This window comes from Salvelinus namaycush, chromosome 34 (assembly GCF_016432855.1).
Source record: "Salvelinus namaycush isolate Seneca chromosome 34, SaNama_1.0, whole genome shotgun sequence".
NCBI lineage: Eukaryota > Metazoa > Chordata > Actinopteri > Salmoniformes > Salmonidae > Salvelinus > Salvelinus namaycush.
The window spans coordinates 19,715,127-19,734,275 of record NC_052340.1 but is presented as its reverse complement, the minus strand read 5'-3'; the positions used below and the strand labels follow the sequence as shown (position 1 = coordinate 19,734,275).

The following is a 19,149-nucleotide window of genomic DNA, read 5'->3' as shown; positions in this document are numbered from 1 at the left end:
ATATAATGAATAGCATTATAAAAGTTTGTCTTGTGTCAGTGGTTTAGCTACCACTCACTGATGTGTTGCCCTGGCCTGTAGCATCACCTCTTCTCAGACTCTCCCAGAGTCCTGTTTGTAGTACAGACCACAGTGTTGCTGCTGAGCACAGCACTCCCTCAGAGGATGTTTACTTTGATCTGCTAATCATGGCTTTTCTATCAGGGGACTCTGACAGCATTGATGGCCAGACCATGCTTTATTGGCCTCACTTTGCTTCTCGGCAGCAGCAGTGCACATTCAGTCACTGCACTCGATCATGGTTCCTCCCTCCTGCCATCTGTTTCAATTGGACTGCTTAAATATGCATGGAAGGAAGAGTAGCCAAGATTGACTTCTCCCACAACTCTCGCTAGGATGTGGCTAGTCAACAAGGCTAAGATATGTTCCGTTTGGTATGTGTTAAGTTTAAGAATGAATGTTTTATCTGAATGAATAGTAGCAGCAGGCTTCCATTTTATCCCTGGATAGTTTAGCTTGTATAATAGCCATTGCAGCCAGCCCAGTTGATAACCCCTGGAAGACTGCAGTGTGTCCCAGATGTTCAATCCCGTCATTATCAATTAGTGATAAAGCTCTTCAAATAATTTCTGCAGGAGTGCCCTGCCTGCCTAGAAGGGAAATACTGTGCAAAGCTTGTAATTATTTAGAGAATAACTAGCTCTGAAAATCCCATCTGTATGTAGCTTAGGCCATGTTGGGGGGTCTGTTATTTTAGAAGAAACCCCCCCCCCCCCCCCTCCACATGCTGGTGTTATGGCAGGGCAGCTTATTCAGTGTGTGGGTGCGCGATGATAGCGGGGTGAACAGGCAGTGGCTCGGTTGGTTGTTGTCCTTGATGATCTTTTTGGCTTTCCTGTGACATCGGGTGGTGTAGGTGTCCTGGAAGGCAGGTAGTTTGCCCCCGGTGATGCGTTGTGCTGACCTCACTACCCTCTGGAGAGCCTTGCGGTTGTGGGCGGAGCAGTTGCCGTACCAGGCAGTGATACAGCCCGACAGGATGCTCTCGATTGTGCATCTGTAAAAGTTTGTGAGGGTTTTATGTGCCAAAACACATTTCTTCAGCCTCCTGAGGTTGAAGAGGCGCTGTTGATGTTGCGCCTTCTTCACCACACTGTCTGTGTGGGTGGACCATTTCAGTTTGTCTGTGATGTGTACGCCGAGGAACTTGAAGCTTTCCACCTTCTCCACTGCTGTCCCGTCGATGTGGATAGGGGGGTGCTCCCTCTGCTGTTTCCTGAAGTCCACGATCATCCTTTGTTTTGTTTACGTTGAGTGTGAGGTTATTTTCCAGACACCACACTCTGAAGGCTTTCACCACCTCCCTATAGGCTGTCCCGTCATCGTTGGTAATCAAGCCTACTACTGTTGTCAGCTGCAAACTTGATGATTGTGGTCGAGGCGTGCTTGGCCATGCAGTCATGGAAAAGGGTGTACAGGAGGGGGCTGAGCACGCACCCTTGTGGGGCCCCAGAGTTGAGGATCAGTGGATTGGAGGTGATGTTTCCTACCTTCACCACCTGGGGGCGGCTCGTCAGTAAGTCCAGGACCCAGTTGCACAGGGTGGGGTCGAGACCCATGGTCTCTAGCTTAATGACGAGTTTGGAGGGTACTGTGGTGTTAAATGCTGAGCTGTAATCTATGAACAGCATTCTTACATAGGTATTCCTCTTGTCCAGGTGGGTTAGGGCAGTGCAGTGTGATTGCGTAGTCTGTGGACCTATTGGGGCTGTAAGCAAATTGGAGTGGGTCTAGGGTGTCAGGTATGGTGGAGGTGATATGATCTCTCAAAGCACTTCATGATGACGGAAGTGAGTGCTACAGAGCGATAGTCGTTTAGCTCAATGATAGCCTAACCTTTGAACATCTTCATCAGATGACACTCATATGACATCATGTTACACAATACATTTATGTTTTGTTCGATAATGTGCATATTTATATCCACAAATCTCGGTTTACATTTGCGCCATGTTCAGAAAAGCCTCCAAAATATCCGGAGTAATTACAGAGAGCCACGTCAAATAATAGAAATACTCATCAGAAACTTTGAAAGATGCATGTTTTACATATAATTAAAGATACACTTGTTCCTAATGCAACCGCTGTGTCAGATAATTTAAAAAAAAAAAGTTTACGTAAAAAGCACACCATACAATAATCTGAGACGGCGCTCAGATAGTAACAACATTTCTCCGCCATGTTGGAGTCAACAGAAATACGAAATAACATCATAAATATTCCCTTTGATTATCTTCATCAGAATGCAGTGCCAGGAATCCTAGTTCCACAATAAATCGTTGTTTTGTACGATAATGTCCATTACTTATGTCCAATTAGCTAATTTTACTAGCATGTGTAGTGCACGTGTCCAAACTCTCGCGCAGATGCAGGCAAACGTCGGACGAAAACTTCAAAAAGTTATATTCCAGGTCGAATAAACTGGTCAAAGTAAGTAGAGAATCAATCTTCAGGATGTTGTTATAATTTATATCCAATAAGGTTCCAACCGGAGAATTCTTTTCAGTCTCTATAAGTAATGGAGCGCAAGACGATATAATGAGGAAAGCGCGCGATCAAGAACTGGCAATCTGCCAGACCACTGACTCATTCCCATCCGGTCCCACAACACAGCATAAGCTTCATTCCACGTTCTACTGACTGTTGACATCTAGTGGAAGGCGTATGAAGTGCAAACAGATCCATATATTACAGGGAATTGAATAGGCGATGACTTTAACAACGACCACTCTCAGATTTTTCACTTCCTGTTTGGATTTTTTCTCAGGTTTTTGCCTGCCATATGAGTTCTGTTATTCTCACAGACATCATTCAAACAGTTTTAGAAACTTCAGAGTGTTTTCTATCCAATAGTAATAATAATATGCATATATTAGCATGTGGGACAGAGTAGGAGGCAGTTCCCTATGGGCACGAAATTCATCCAAAAGTGAAAATGCTGCCCCCTATACCAAAGAAGTTAACATGGCAGACCTGTTCATTTAAATGCATTCCAGGTGACTACCTTATGAATCTGGTTGTGAGAATGAGTGTGCGAAGCTGTTATAAAGGCAATAGGGTGGCTACTTTGAAGAATCTAAAATGTTTTGTTTAACACTTTGTTGGTTACGGCGTGATTCCATATGTGTTATTTCATAGTTGATGTCCTGGAATGAGTAGGTGTCAACTTTTGACTGGTACTGTAAATAAAAGCATTCACTGAAAGTTGATACATGTAGGCCCTTCATATATAGGCTATGCATAGCATTTTGTTCAATTTATCCAATCTTTTTTTGTTTCTCAAACCGTGAGCAACACCTGTGAAACTCAGAAATTTCTCTAATGTTGATTCACACGGGACTACAATTATCAGAGGACCTCGGCGTTTGGTTCGATTTATTACGCTCCTGCCATGTAAAAATTAATGACATGGCAGATTCGGGTGGAACTAAAATGACAGATGTGGTGTTTTGTGCATTTAATTACATTACCCGACCACTCCCAATAAAACTTATCCCGTCTGAATAGGGCTAAAGAAATGTTGGAGCCATTTGAAAAATGAGGTGACAAGTCGTTTTCTTTCTAGTAGTGATGCAAGGATGAGTGTCAATCTGTGCTCACTGTATTCTCCGTGGCACTCGGGCTGCGGCACAGGGAAGTAATCATTGCAACAATTATGATCTGATTTATTTTCACTTTTCTACGTGCGCTGGTGCTCCTAAATAAAAATTCCAGGTCCCACGGCAAAATATTTAGGCGCATATGCAAGTAAAATGGTCGCAATATAGAGCCCTGGCCTGTAGCGATTATTCATCCAATAATCACAACAGTCAGGTGACAGACGAGAGGTAGTCAGGGCCCTGCATTCATAAAGCTAGTGCTGATCTAGGATCAGTTTTGCTTTTCAAATAGACTGGAGACCTGATCCTAGATCAACTTTCCTAAACCGAGAGGCTTTGAGTACAGGCCCAGGGCTTCAACATTTAATGCACTCTATATTCAAAGACATTTTGGATTGTTGTGGGGGTGGCAACAGCAAAGGAATCATGCTATTGTGATTGGTACTTGGATGTGGAAATCTGGGAAAGGGAATGCAGTGATATTGGACTTGCCCCTGGGCAGGGATTCTTCTAATCCCTATTGCTGTATTCTTTGTTTGGCACAGTATGGTAGAGCTGCTAAATACTACATGCTGCTAAATAGCACGTGTGCGCCACCCATTGTTTCCATCATTCCATAGAAGTGTACCGCTGAAGCATTTGCCATTCCTTTGTTTATGGCTTTGTTGGACTTCAGAAAGGCATTGACTAAATGCAATATCAGTGTACATTACTATTGTAAGGATTAAGATGTTGAAGAAATTCAACGGTTATTCTGTTAGCCTGTTGACTCATGCTTACATCTCTAGATTTTGATCTTTGATATGCTATTGTAGGCCTACAGCTAATCTGCTTACTGCTTTTATTATTCTTTACATGTATAATCAGATGTCAACTAGCCTACTAGTCTTAGTTGATTGTAAATCAAGATATTGTAAATTCACCTACACCTCACTGTTTGAAGGCTGTGAGAACTTGCCTCACAAAGACTGCATTTTTATAACAGTTATTGACATTACCTAGATGGTTTCAAACATTGTGTTCCTGTTTTTAGTGTCAGTGGAGTGTTGACTAAGAAAGATTCCCTGTGAATTGAGCCATTCTTAGAATATTGAGTCTTTACTGTGCCATGCCTGACAGGGCTCTACGCTGACTTTGTTTTACAAGGAGTAGGTTTGCGCCTAAGTTGAAAAATAGGCGCATTAAGAAATTCAGGAGCTCAATGAAAAATATTAGCGATGAACTATTAAAAGTCTAAGCCGTTGGGGGGTTCTAAGCTGAGTTAAAAAAATAAATAAGTTATGGATCATTTTGATTTGGAATTTTAGGACCCCTTTAGGTATAAAAAAAGTGGTAATTTGATTAAAATATTGAATTTGGCCTTTAAAATACCTTCGTACGTCCATTCATAAAAATAAAAAAACGGTACTGGTTACCTAAAGATGAGTCCTGTGACTGTTTGCACGCTACTAACAGAATTTGGCACATCGACTGTACCATCTATAGATGAGTCCCTTGACACTTGTGGGGGTCGTAGAGCAAAGCGGAGACCACCATCGTGTTTGAGAGTCTCCCCTTTTCTAGGTCAAACCGTTCGGACGCTACAGACGGTTTTGTGGGAAGACAAGATTATCGGGATGTCTCATGGTCTGATAAACACAGCCCCAGCTCTTTCACCGCAGGTGCGGAGGTGTGACATTGGCAAATGCTGATATCTCTAGCTTAAACTGACATGTTTCGATTAAAAAAATTACTTAGATTGATGCAAGAATACATAGTTTTTCTAAGCTCCAGGTCTGTCAACTAAAATATTTATGTGCATATGCGAGTTAAGTGGTCGCACTGTAGAGCCCTGTCTGACCACAGGGAAAGTTGGAGAACTCTGAGCAAAGATACACACACACACACACACACACTCACATCACCTTGGGTATGATGATAATCAAGATTATTGGAATAGTCTGCTGCTGTTTCACTATTGAACACTCATTCAGCAGGCCGTTTTTAAACTGTTCCTGGGTCGCTAATTATTGGTTACCAGGTTGTTAGATAGCTACATTACCAAACGTTGTTCAGTCATGTTACCTAGCTATCTAAGAACCTGGTAACCTGACAGTAGGTCTAGGCAAATGTGATTGGCATGGAAAGAAAGGAAAGGGTTCTGCTACTCATGAGATGTGACACAATGACATGCAGATCATTATGCATGTTTAGTCCTTTCTCCCATTCCTCCAGCCAAGTCACAGGTAGGCCTTAACAAATATTGGCAAATCAGCCATTCTATGCAGTTTCCTATTATACACTGAACAATATGAAGTGAAATTCAATGTGTTGTATTGCGTGTGAATTGTGAATTTCAGTGACAGGTTTTTGTGTAGCACATGCGCAGAACGTTTAGAAAACGGGAACTGGGGTACGTGAGTCTGGGGTACGTGACCAACAGGACGCTAGAACAGATTTATTTTTATTTTTTCCCTCTGTGGTATCGCGATACTACTTGGTATTGTGATACTTGGCCTGGTATTGTACCGTTGGTATTGTGACAACACTAGCTCCAACAGTGTACTTACTACTGACAAAACACTGTAATGAGAATGGTAAAGAGCAATGTCAAACACGATACACAAATTACACACAGAAGCCAGCTATTAATAGTAAAAATATCTAGTTTGGGAAATCAACATGTTAGATTGCACTACAGTCATTTAGCAGGCTTTTATCCAGAGCAAGCCTACTGCTTTCATGTTGCCAGCCATGTAGCCCCTGTCTGGAGTGTATGACACATGGGAGCAACCAATGCTGTGTTCTATCTGCAACGTTGTGAACGATTCACCTCACTGAATAAACCCCTGAGACTTTCCCCCTGCAGTCAGTGTATGACAGGGTGGTTACCGCTGGCATGGTGATGACATCAGTGTTCATAGGTCAGGTGGTGCCCAGGGTACTTCACATTCACAGCAGAGTTCAAAGCCAAAGCCCCATGTATCTTTCCTCTAGCTATCTGCTGCTGATAGCCAGTTCTGACTGCACTGCTACATCAGTGTCAAGTCCACCAACCGCTGATAAAGAACCACTGTTTCCGTTTTTTATTGATTCCGGTATTCCTCAATGCTGGTTTTGTGTAGAATCTATTGTAGGGCTGACCCCTTTAGTTGACTGGTCAAATTTCTTAAAATATTTTTTTGGGGTTGATTGGCTGTTGGTCGACTTTTTATTTGATTTTTAGGTGAGCTGTGGCAAAATAAAATATTATGGCACACGAGACACTTGTTTGAGTGGACTAATCCATTGTTGAGGCCGCAGGGATGGCACACCAGTATCACCAGTTGTACATTTACCGTTAATTACCATAATTTCTCATCTACAATGTTTGGTAAGGGTCATTTATTTTAATGCATTTATTTTATTACATTTTTAGCGTTGTAGGAGTGGACACGTTGTTTGCAGAGTACACAACCTAGGTTTAACTTGTGACAAGTGTTGGTTTATTTCATTCCATTTACGGTTTATTTCATTCCATTTACATATCTATTCATTATTTTGTTTGGAGCGCTCCTGTTAATCTTGTAAGGACATGCACCTGATTACGCCTAGGCTACCTTTTCCGCGTGCAAATGTAGGCTTATACATGTGCCCATTTGGGGATCTGATACTATTTCTGATTGAGAAGCTTCACACTGATGGTGAGTTAAGACAAAGTAATTTTTCTTTGCCTCAAAAAGAAGGTAAAGGAAGTCCGTTTTTTTAATCATTGAAAAAAGGCTACTTTGAGGAACTATTGTCAATTTGAGCAATCTTTCCAGCTTTCTCTTTCTATAACCATTCAGCATGAAAGGTGGAAAAAAATGTCTAGCTCAGATCTGGTGGAAATGTCATAAAGGCCTACCTGATTATTTACTTATGCAAATAGCCTACTGCTGTGTCTGTCTGTCAGGAGCTCACTGGTGCAGTAAACTGAGGGCCCAGAATATTTTATAAAATTGTTCCAGTTTGCTAGAGCAAGCTTCAGGCCAGACCCAAGTTAATAGTTGATACAATGTTTCAAGTTCCTTGCTGACAGGCCATGCATAGCAAACGTGATTTATAGGATATATATTTATTGGCAATGGTAATAGAAGTTACTTTTAAATTTTTCATTTAGATAGATTTGATTAACCACATGACATTGATTTTGAGAGATGAAGACTTCATTATAAATTAAATGAAAATAATAACTGGCACGCAGATCAGTAGAAATGGTATGATAACTTGGCAACGCTGGTGTAGCATATTATCGTCAACTAGAAGTTGCCTAATGGCAGAATCTGGGAAGACCAGCAGCGGGAGGAAGAGGGGCGGGTCTGGAACAGGATTTTTTTGTCTTTTGGTTAGGCTGTAATCTCTGGCTCCTTTAATTTGTGTCTTAATTTTTAATTGCTGTGCTTAAGCATCAGACAGTAACCTACATATAGTGGATTTTATTCAAACATATATATATATATATATATATATATATATATATATACTGCTCAAAAAAATAAAGGGAACACTTAAACAACACAATGTAACTCCAAGTCAATCACACTTCTGTGAAATCAAACTGTCCACTTAGGAAGCAACACTGATTGACAATAAATTTCACATGCTGTTGTGCAAATGGAATAGACAACAGGTGGAAATTATAGGCAATTAGCAAGACACCCCCAATAAAGGAGTGGTTCTGCAGGTGGTGACCACAGACCACTTCTCAGTTCCTATGCTTCCTGGCTGATATTTTGGTCACTTTTGAATGCTGGCGGTGCTTTCACTCTAGTGGTAGCATGAGACGGAGTCTACAACCCACACAAGTGGCTCAGGTAGTGCAGCTCATCCAGGATGGCACATCAATGCGAGCTGTGGCAAGAAGGTTTGCTGTGTCTGTCAGCATAGTGTCCAGAGCATGGAGGCGCTACCAGGAGACAGGCCAGTACATCAGGAGACGTGGAGGAGGCCGTAGGAGGGCAACAACCCAGCAGCAGGACCGCTACCTCCGCCTTTGTGCAAGGAGAAGCAGGGGGAGCACTGCCAGAGCCCTGCAAAATGACCTCCAGCAGGCCACAAATGTGCATGTGTCTGCTCAAACGGTCAGAAACAGACTCCATGAGGGTGGTATGAGGGCCCGACGTCCACAGGTGGGGGTTGTGCTTACAGCCCAACATCGTGCAGGACGTTTGGCATTTGCCAGAGAACACCAAGATTGGCAAATTCGCCACTGGCATCCTGTGCTCTTCACAGATGAAAGCAGGTTCACACTGAGCACATGTGACAGACGTGACAGAGTCTGGAGACGCCGTGGAGAACGTTCTGCTGCCTGCAACATCCTCCAGCATGACCGGTTTGGCGGTGGGTCAGTCATGGTGTGGGGTGGCATTTCTTTGGGGGGCCGCACAGCCCTCCTTGTGCTCGCCAGAGGTAGCCTGACTGCCATTAGGTACCGAGATGAGATCCTCAGACCCCTTGTGAGACCATATGCTGGTGCGGTTGGCCCTGGGTTCCTCCTAATGCAAGACAATGCTAGACCTCATGTGGCTGGAGTGTGTCAGCAGTTCCTGCAAGAGGAAGGCATTGATGCTATGGACTGGCCCGCCGGTTCCCCAGACCTGAATCCAATTGAGCACATCTGGGACATCATGTCTCGCTCCATCCACCAACGCCACGTTGCACCACAGACTGTCCAGGAGTTGGCGGATGCTTTAGTCCAGGTCTGGGAGGAGATCCCTCAGGAGACCATCCGCCACCTCATCAGGAGCATGCCCAGGCGTTGTAGGGAGGTCATACAGGCATGTGGAGGCCACACACACACACACTACTGAGCCTCATTTTGACTTGTTTTAAGGACATTACATCAAAGTTGGATCAGCCTGTAGTGTGGTTTTCCACTTTAATTTTGAGTGTGACTCCAAATCCAGACCTCCATGGGTTGATAAATTTGATTTCCATTGATAATTTTTGTGTGATTTTGTTGTCAGCACGTTCAACTATGTAAAGAAAAAAGTATTTAATAAGAATATTTCATTCATTCAGATCTAGGATGTGTTATTTTAGTGTTCCCTTTATTTTTTTGAGCTGTGTGTGTGTGTATAATATATATATATATATATATATATATATATATATATATATATATATATATATATATATATATATAGAAAAATACACATTTAAAAAAAAATGTCTACCAATCAATTGGTCGAAAGAACAGATGACTCTGTCAACCAAGATTTTTTGTTGTTAGGGACAGCCCTAATCTATTGACTAGGCAACCTCTGCTTTTATACGTTTTGTCTCTAGATTTGATGTAGGTACTTCTCTTGCTGTCAAAGTGGGTTCCCTTTTTCTTGCAAAAAAGCAACAGGTGGAAATTCCCCAGCCTTAGGGTCACCTAGGCTTCAAATTGACTGTTGACTAATATAAGGAATGTATTGAATGTTCTTCCAGTAGGTTACAACTAGAGGTCGACCGATTAATCGGAATGGCCGATTTTAATTGGGGCCGATTTTCAAGTTTTCATAACAATCGGTAATCTGTTTTTTAAAAACCATTTATTAATGACTTAAGGCTCGTATTTTTGTGTGTTTATATTATAATTAAGTCTTGATATTTGATAGAGCGGTCTGACTGAGTGGTGGTAGGCAGCAGCAGGCTCGTAAGCATTCATTCAAACCGCACTTTCTTCCGTTTGCCAGCAGCTTTTCGTAATGCTTGAAGCACGGTGCTGTTTATGACTTCAAGCCTATCAACTCCTGAGATTAGGCTGGAAATACTATCGTGCCTATAAGAACATCCAATAGTCAAAGGTCTATGAAATACAAATGGTATAGAGAGAAATAGTCGTATAATAACTACAACCTAAAACGGAGTATTGAAGACTCAAGTTAAAAGGAACTTAAACGTTCGTTTTTTTACATGGCACATATTGCACTTTTACTTTCTTCTCTAACACTACTTTTTTTTTTGCATTATTTAAACCAAATTGAACATATTTCATTTTTTATTATATTATATAGTGTTCGTAATGGGTCCGCTGTCAAACGACCACCCCTCATCACTGTCAAACGCTCCCTAAAACACTTCAGCGAGCAGGCCATTTTAATCGACCTGGCCTGGGTATCCTGGAAGGATATTGACCTCATTTCGTCAGTAGAGGATGCCTGGTTATTCTTTAAACGTGCTTACTTCACCATCTTAAATAAGCATGCCCCTTTCAAAAAATGTAGAACCAGGAACAGATATAGCCCTTGGTTCACTCCAGACCTGACTGCCCTTGACCAGCACAAAAACATCCTGTGGCGTTCTGCATTAGCATCAAATAGCCCCCGCGATATGCAACTTTTCAGGAAAGTTAGGAAACAATATACACAGTCAGTTAGGAAAGCTAAGGTTAGCTTTTTCAAACAAATTTGTATCCTGTAGCTCCAAAAAGTTCTGAGACACTAAAGTCCATGGAGAATAAGAGCACCTCCGCCCAGCTGCCCACTGCACTGAGGCTAGGAAACACTGTCACCACTGATAAATCCACCTAATTGAGAATTTCAATAAGCGTTTTTCTACGGCTGGTCATGCTTTCCACCTGGCTACCCCTACTCCGGTCAACAGCTCTGCACTCCCCACAGCAACTTGCCCAAGCCTCCCCCATTTCTCCTTCACCCAAATCTAGATGGCTGATGTTCGGAAAGAGCTGCATAATCTGGACCCCTACAAATCAGCTGGGCTAAACCATCTGGACCCTGTCTTTCTAAAATTATCTGCCGCCATTGTTGCAACCCCTATTACTAGCCTGTTCAACCTCTCTTTCGTATCGTCTGAGATCCCCAAAAATTGGAAAGCTGCAGCGATCATCCCCCTCTTCAAAGCGGGAGACACTCTAGACCCAAACTGCTACAGACCTATATCTATCCTACCCTGCCTTTCCAAGGTCATCGAAAGCCAAGTCAACAAACAGATCACCAACCATTTCGAATCCCACCGTACCTTCTCCGCTAGGCAATCTGGTTTCCGAGCTGGTCTTGGGTGCTCCTCAGCCACGCTCAAGGTCCTAAACGATATTATAACCGCCATCGATAAGAGACATTACCGTGCAGCCGTATTCATCGACCTGGCCAAGGCTTTTGACTCTGTCAATCACCGCATTCTTATTGGCAGACTCAACAGCCTTGGTTTCTCAAATGACTGCCTCTCCTGGTAGATGCGATAGAGTTCAGTGTGTCAAATCGGAGGGCCTGTTGTCCGGATCTCTGGCAGTCTCTATGGGGGTGCCACAGGGTTAAATTCTCGGGCCGACTCTCTTCTCTGTATACATCAATGATGTTGCTCTTGCTGCTGGTGATTCTCTGATCCACCTCTACGCAGACGACACCATTTTGTACACTTCTGGCCCTTCTTTGGACACTTAACTAACCTCCAGACGAATGTCATACAACACTGCTTCCGTGCTAAATTGTAATTATTTAGATGCTATGGCCTATTTATTGCCTTCCCTCCCTAATCTTCATTTGCACACACTGTATATAGACTTTTCTATTGTGTTATTGACTGTACGTTTGTTTATTCCATGTTTAACTCTGTTGTTTGTGTCGCACTGTTGCTTTATCTTGGCCAGGTCATAGTTGTAAATGAGAACTTGTTCTCAGCTGGCCTACCTGGTTAAATAAAGGTGAAATAAAAAATACATAAATAAAATAAAAAATCATAATCGGTCGACCTCTAGTTGCAACGCCTCTCCCCTATTTGCCAAAATAGTTTGAATACATTGATATGTAGGCTACGTGTGCCTTTATAAAGTCCTTGAGCAGTTCTTGTCTATTTATGTTCTGTTTTATGTGGGCCCCAGGAAGAGTAGCTGCTGCTTTTGCAACAGCTAATGGGGATCTTAATAAAACACAAATACATTTACATTTAAGTCATTTAGCAGACGCTCTTATCCAGAGCGTCTGCAAATACTAGTCAACGTGGAGCCCTGTGCCTTTGGATCACCCTGTCCTGGGTTCTATGTTGAAGCAAAGGCTGGAATTGATCTTCTCTTCCAATGCTCTCGTCAGTCGTTGAGAATGAAATGAGGAGTAGGTACACGAGGAATGCATTGGAGGAGAAGCCCAGGAATCAAGGAAAATACTTTGAGATTCCCCCTTAGCATTTAACAGCTGTTTTGTGTACTGGTCTGGGTGAGACGACGTGATCCTGCTCCCAGTAGACTAAGAGGCTTACCGTGGCGGTTGGCCTTGGTTGTAAACTCAGGTTAATCCCAAGTACCATCAATTGGTTCCTGAGTGTAGTATGTTTTCCTGTATGCTTGGAAGCACTCATGCCCTCTTACTTTGAGTTTGTATAAAATTAAGTAATGAGATGTTTAGAAACCATGAGACCAAAAAGGCGATTGATTGAATTATTAAAATAATTATTTGAGCCCTGTTGTTTTGAAGCCCTTGTCAGTTGATTTCATTTGTATTGTTATCAGCCAATTCTGAGGGAAATGGAGAAATTAGTGTGGGTCTGCCTGGAGATTTGGCTGTACAGTCGGCCATTAGTCTGTCCTGCTTTCTACTGTTCTATTGGACAGCCATTGGAATGGGAACTGAAGTGGGCTGCCTGCAGCTGGCTGAATCTGGGTCATCTCTCTATCCTACATGTGTTAGGAACTCCCTACAGGGGGAACCAAGGGCTCCAGACTAAATTGCCACCGTGACCTGACCAGGCTACCTCATAGGGCTGGAGTAGTGTGGTGGGAAGGTAGAAGAAGAGGGGTTACTGGGAGAGTTGAACAGGTGACACGACACACCTGATGAAAATGAGGATGTATCGAATTCTTGCTGGGTGTCACATTGTGTTGACCAAGCCTATATTACAGTCTATTGATTCAAGAGGTCCACTGCATTATTGTGACCTCTCCATATCTTTCTGGTTCTCAGTAGTGTGACGAGATGGCTTTAGACCAAGGGGGCCCACAAAATTGGGGAGTAGAAAGGGGCACGTATTTTTTTATTATTCTCGTGGCCCGGATTGAAGTACCACTTTTTTGTCCCCAATTTTGTGGTATCCAATTGTCCCATCGCTGCAACTCCCGTACGGACGCAGGAGAGGTGACGGTCGAGAGCTGTGAGTCCTCCAACACGATCCAGCCAAGCCGCACTGCTTCTTGACACAATGCTCGCTTAACCCGGAAGCCAGCCGCACCAATGTGTATGAGGAAACACCGTACACCTGGCGACCGTGTCAGCTTGCATGCGCCCGGGCCCACCACAGGAGTCTAGAGCGCGATGGGACAAGGAAATCTCGGCCTGCCAAACCCTCTCTTAACTCGGGCAACGCTGGGCCAATTGTGCATCGCCTCGTGGATCTCACAGTAACGACCAGCTGTGACACAGCCTGGGATCGAACCCGGGTCTGTAGTGACGCCACAAGCACTACGACGCAGTGCCTTAGACCGCTGCGCCACTTGGGATGCCCCCGCAAATTGATTTTAACAAACATTTGGTCCCCCAAAAAATGTGGCCCTCCGTTTAATTTCTAAATCCCGATGCCATCCTTGTGCCCAAAACTTTGCCCACCTCTGCTTTAGACACATGCTCTTTACTGTCATATGAATGTTCTTGTCCCCATCCCCAGTTCTATGTGGTGTCTGTCATGCATAATACTGACCGCTCGCTCTCCTTTTCTCTCTCTCGCTACTTTCTCTCTCCTCTTGCTCATATTCTTCCTGCTCTTTCTCTTTCCAGATGCGGTTTAGAACTGACTGGTAACCCTACTGCAGGCTTTATCCTCGTCTCGTTTCTGGAGCCAGAGCTTTTGGGGGGCAGAGTCCTGCGTTAGTGGCAGAGCCTCCATCCCCCAGTTAGCCGGAGTCGTTGTGCATCGGAACGCCATCACTGTCAGTGTGTCTGGTGTTGATTAGATTGAACTGATCTTCTGACTGGGGGAAACTGCAGCAGCTGAAAGCCACGCCTTGTGCTCGACCACCCCTGGCCCCGCCCACATATCCCTGCTGCCACCATGGTGCTGTCACAACGGCAACGAGACGAACTGTGAGTAACACACACACGACCACCAACCATGTTAACTTCTTATGGCTGCAATCCCGTCACCAGGATGATATGACAACAGCCAGTGACAGTGCAGGGCGCCAAATTCAAAAATTCAGAAATCTCATAATTAAAATTCCTCAGCCATTCATGTGTCTTATATCATTTTAAAGGTAATCTTGTTGTTAATCCCACCAAAGTGTCCGATTTCAAATAGGCTTTTCAACGAAAGCACTACAAACAATTATGTTAGGTCACCACAAAACCACAATAAGCACAGCCATTTTTCCAGCGAAAGATAGCAGTCACAAAAAGCAGAAATAGAGATACAATGAATCACTAACCTTTGATGATCATCAGATGACACTCATAGGACTTCATGTTACACAATACATGCATGTTTTGTTTGATAAAGTTCATATTTATATAAAAAAATCTGAGTTTACATTGGCGCGTTAGATTCACTAGTTGCAAAAACATCAAGTGGTTTTTGCATAGCCACATCGTTTCAACAGAAATACTCATCATAAATGTAGATAATACAAGTTATACACATGGAATTATAGATATACCTCTCCTTAATGCAACCGCTGTGTCAGATTTCAAAAAAACTTTACCGAAAAATAAACCATGCAATAATCTGAGACGGAGCTCAGAACAATAGCCAAATTAGCCGCCATGTTGGACTCAACAGAAACCAGAAAATACATGATAAATGTTTCCTTACCTTTGATGAACTTCATCAGAATGCAGTCCTAGGAATCCCAGGTCCACAATAAATGCTTGATTTGTTCGATAATGTCCGTTATTTATGTCCAATTAGCTACTTTAGAATTGTTTACCAAAAGCCCTAACCAAAGTCACAAAGCGCATCCACTATAACGTGACAATGTCCAAAAGTTCTGTTACAGTCAGTAGAAACATGGCAAACGATGTACTGAATCAATCTTTAGAATGTTGTTAACATACATCTTGAATAACGTTCCAACCGGAGAACTACATTGACTTCAGTTGAGAGATGGAACGGACGTCCTACTCATGTGAAGGCGCATGGTGAATGCGTGATCAGCTCGTGGAAGTGATTACTCATTCCTGTCTCCTTCGGCCCCCCTTCACATTAGTCATCAGACAAAGTTCTATTGACTTTTGACATCTATTGGAAGCCGTAGGAAGTGAAAACTCATCCATATCTCGCTGTAATTTCATTGGGAGCTTGGTTGAAAATCTAGAAGCCTCAGAAAAAATCCAAACAGGAAGTGGAACTTCTCAGGTTTTTGCCTGCCATATGAGTTCTGTTATACTCAGACATAATTCAAACAGTTTTAGAAACTTGAGTGTTTTCTATCCAATACTAATAATAATATGCATATATTAGCTACTATGACATAGGAGCAGGCCGTTTACTCTGGGCACCTCTGTGCACCTTTCATCCAAGCTACTCAATACTGCCCCTTCAGCCATAAGAAGTTAAAACAGACACACAACCCACAATTTTGTTGCAATTACTTGCTGAGCTGCCCTATCTTTGATATCCACCACCAGCGGTTCCCGAGAGCCACCCTGAATAACACAGCCATGTGACATCAGCAGTACCTGTGACATCAGCAGTAACTCTTATCATGGACTGTGGCTGGTTAACCTGTTACTGCTAGACGTTCCGCTAGCGAAATAGATTTTTTTTATTAGAAATGTTTAACTTTCATAAAATCACAAGTGCAATACACCAAAATAAAGCTTAACTTCTTGTTATTCCAGCCGCCGTGTCAGATTTCAAAAAGGCTTTGCGGCGAAAGCAAACCATGCTATTATCTGAGGACAGCGCCCCATCATACAAACACATGAAAATAATATTTCAACCAGGCAGGTGCGACATGAAAGTCAGAAATAACTATAATTCAGGCCTTACCTTTGAAGATCTTCTTCTGCTGGCACTCCAAAATGTCCCAGAAACATCACAAATGGTCCTTTTTGTTCGATAAATTCCTTGTTTATTTTCCCCAAAATGTCCATTTATTTGGCGCGTTTGATTCAGAAATTCACCGGTTTCAACTTTCCCAACATGACTACAAATGATCTAATAAGTTACCTGTAAACTTGGTCCAAACATTTCAAACATCTTTCCTAATCCAACCTTAGGTATCCTAAAACGTAAATAATCGATACAATTTAAGACGGAATATACTGTGTTCAATAGCGGATGAAATCAACGTGGAGCGAGCTCCAGGTCGCGCAACAGAGTCCACTTGGCTTGACGTACTTCATTTCTCAAAAGAATAACATCAACCAATTTCTAAAGACTGTTGACATCTAGTGGAAGCCATAGGAACTGCAACCAGGTGCCTCATAAATATAGTTCCCCATAGAAAACCAATTGAAAACAGTCAACTCAAAAAAAAAAAAAAAAAAATCCTAGACGGTTTGTCCTCGGGGTTTCGCCTCCCAATAAGTTCTGTTATACTCAGACATAATTTAAACTGTTTTAGAAATGTTAGGTTTCTATCCAAATCTACCAATTATATGCATATCCTAGCTTCTGGGCCTGAGTAGCAGGCAGTTTACTTTGGGCACGCTTTTCATCCGGACGTGAAAATACTTCCCCCTATCCCAAAGAGGTTTTAATGTCTTTATTACGTGGGCTAGAAGCCCCATGAGCTCAATATATGCATCTGTATTCAGCAAAGTGGGGAAAGCAGGTGAACACTGAAAATTGCGTTTCCTTCCTAGCCCCACTGCAAAGTGCAAACCATCTATGCCTTGTTAACCATTCAATCTATTCCAGAGACACAAAGCAACATAACTCTAGCTAGTAGTTACCATTGTTCTCATCAGACAGACATGGATGCAGTGAAGGAAAATGCCAACTCACTCACAGCACAAGATGTGCATTGATTTTTAAAACCGACCAACTGAGGTGAACAATAATAACTAAAACTATCGGGCCCATCCAGGAAGAATCAATGATCTGTAGTTAGGTGGGGTGCTTGGGTCCCAGACACCCCTGAGGTCCCCAGCCCAAATATATTGATCTCCTCCTTCCTGTCTCATGTTATTGATCACTATTCAGTTTGGCCTCTAACTGTGACCCGAAGGATGGCATGAGGCAGAATATAACAAAGGACGTGGATGATGACACAGCCTAATATTCCTAGTGCAGAGGAGATCTCTTTAGCTTGTGGCCAAGGAAATGGTCTGAGGTATACAATGGATTTTGTACTATGTGGAAGTTCAGACAGTCCCATGTGTGTTGTCCCACGAATCGTTAACCAGAGGCATTGATTTGCGGAGTTCTACACACACACACAGATGTGTTCATCTGTGCAGTAAGTCAGGGCCGATGTTGAAGCCAATAGCAGGGGAGACACTGTTGTAGCCAGAAATAACAGGGTAGGTGTGTAACCATCCCTGCGGTGTCTGTTGCCCTGTGGTGTCTATGAACCTGGTAAATTAACTCCTGAGGTGGGGAATACGGTTAACACAGCCCTGTGTCAGATCAGATGCATGATGAGAGTTGTGTAAGAGAAAGTTAAGATATGTGGGTGTGTGTGAGGTTGTATCTGAGCTCGGCTTGGTAAGGGGATTTCAGATCTATATGAGGGGAGAGATGTCAAAGGTTATGCGTTTAATTAAAACACTAATCTCTGGGGTCACGTTAATGCAGGAATTAAAAAATATTTCTTATGTGTTTTATATCTTGATGTGTTTTATATCTTGATGTGTTTTATATCTTGATGTGTTTTATATCTTGATGTGTTTTGTAAACGCAGATCAAAAATGCTTGTTATTGTAATAATAAGCTCTCATTATCAATGAAATATCTACATTCACGAACCGGCGTTCTATCAGCAGACAGCACTCTGACTATTGTGGAGCCACTTTTCTCACAGTACTTTTCTCAGAATGTTAGATTAACTTGACGCAAAACATTAGGACATGTAGCTGGCTACATTTTTCTGATAAACATTAGAAATATTATGATCATGCATTTGTTTTTGCAAAAAAATACCTAGCCTTTTCATTATAAGCTAATTTACTTAGCTAGCTATGTGTGGCTGCTGGCCAAATAGCTTTGCCTTTCTATTGTCATCTGAAGCTATTTTCTGCCGAATGTGTTGCACTAATGTACTTTGTGTGAAGGAGAACGATTTGCACGCCCCTGATCACTCTATTGAAGCAATAAAAAATAACAGGTGAAATGGTTTAATGATCTGCGTTTTGAAAATGTATCTGATAATATTGTGTTAGGAAGAGTTAGCCTAACCATGCATCTTTTATTTGCGTTGATGAACTAAGTTGGTGCTGTTACCTTATCTGTAATGAGATAAGTTGACAATGAATGTGTCGGTCCTTCACATGACGTTACAGAACACTCGTCATTCTCTTGACACTGTTTTAGTTTAGCCTCGAAGACATGGGGCCTATGGAACTCTCAGTATCGCTATCGAGTGTTCCGTTGGAATTCTAATCCTCCATGCTCCTTA

At 42.5% G+C, this 19,149-nt stretch overlaps 1 protein-coding gene across 4 annotated transcripts in view; it reads left to right on the top strand.

Annotated features, from left to right (window-relative positions):
• The window catches only part of LOC120028240 (lissencephaly-1 homolog A), a 56,589-nt gene that overhangs the window by 3,154 nt on the left and 34,286 nt on the right, over window positions 1-19,149 (top strand). For all 4 annotated transcript variants that reach the window (XR_005473414.1, XM_038973408.1, XM_038973406.1 and 1 more), the window contains one exon: window positions 14,369-14,674. Coding sequence is in view for 3 of the 4 variants with exons in the window: in XM_038973408.1 (XP_038829336.1) it covers window positions 14,643-14,674 (32 nt within the window). In the remaining variant the exon portion in view is untranslated. The remainder of the gene's footprint in view (window positions 1-14,368; window positions 14,675-19,149) is intronic.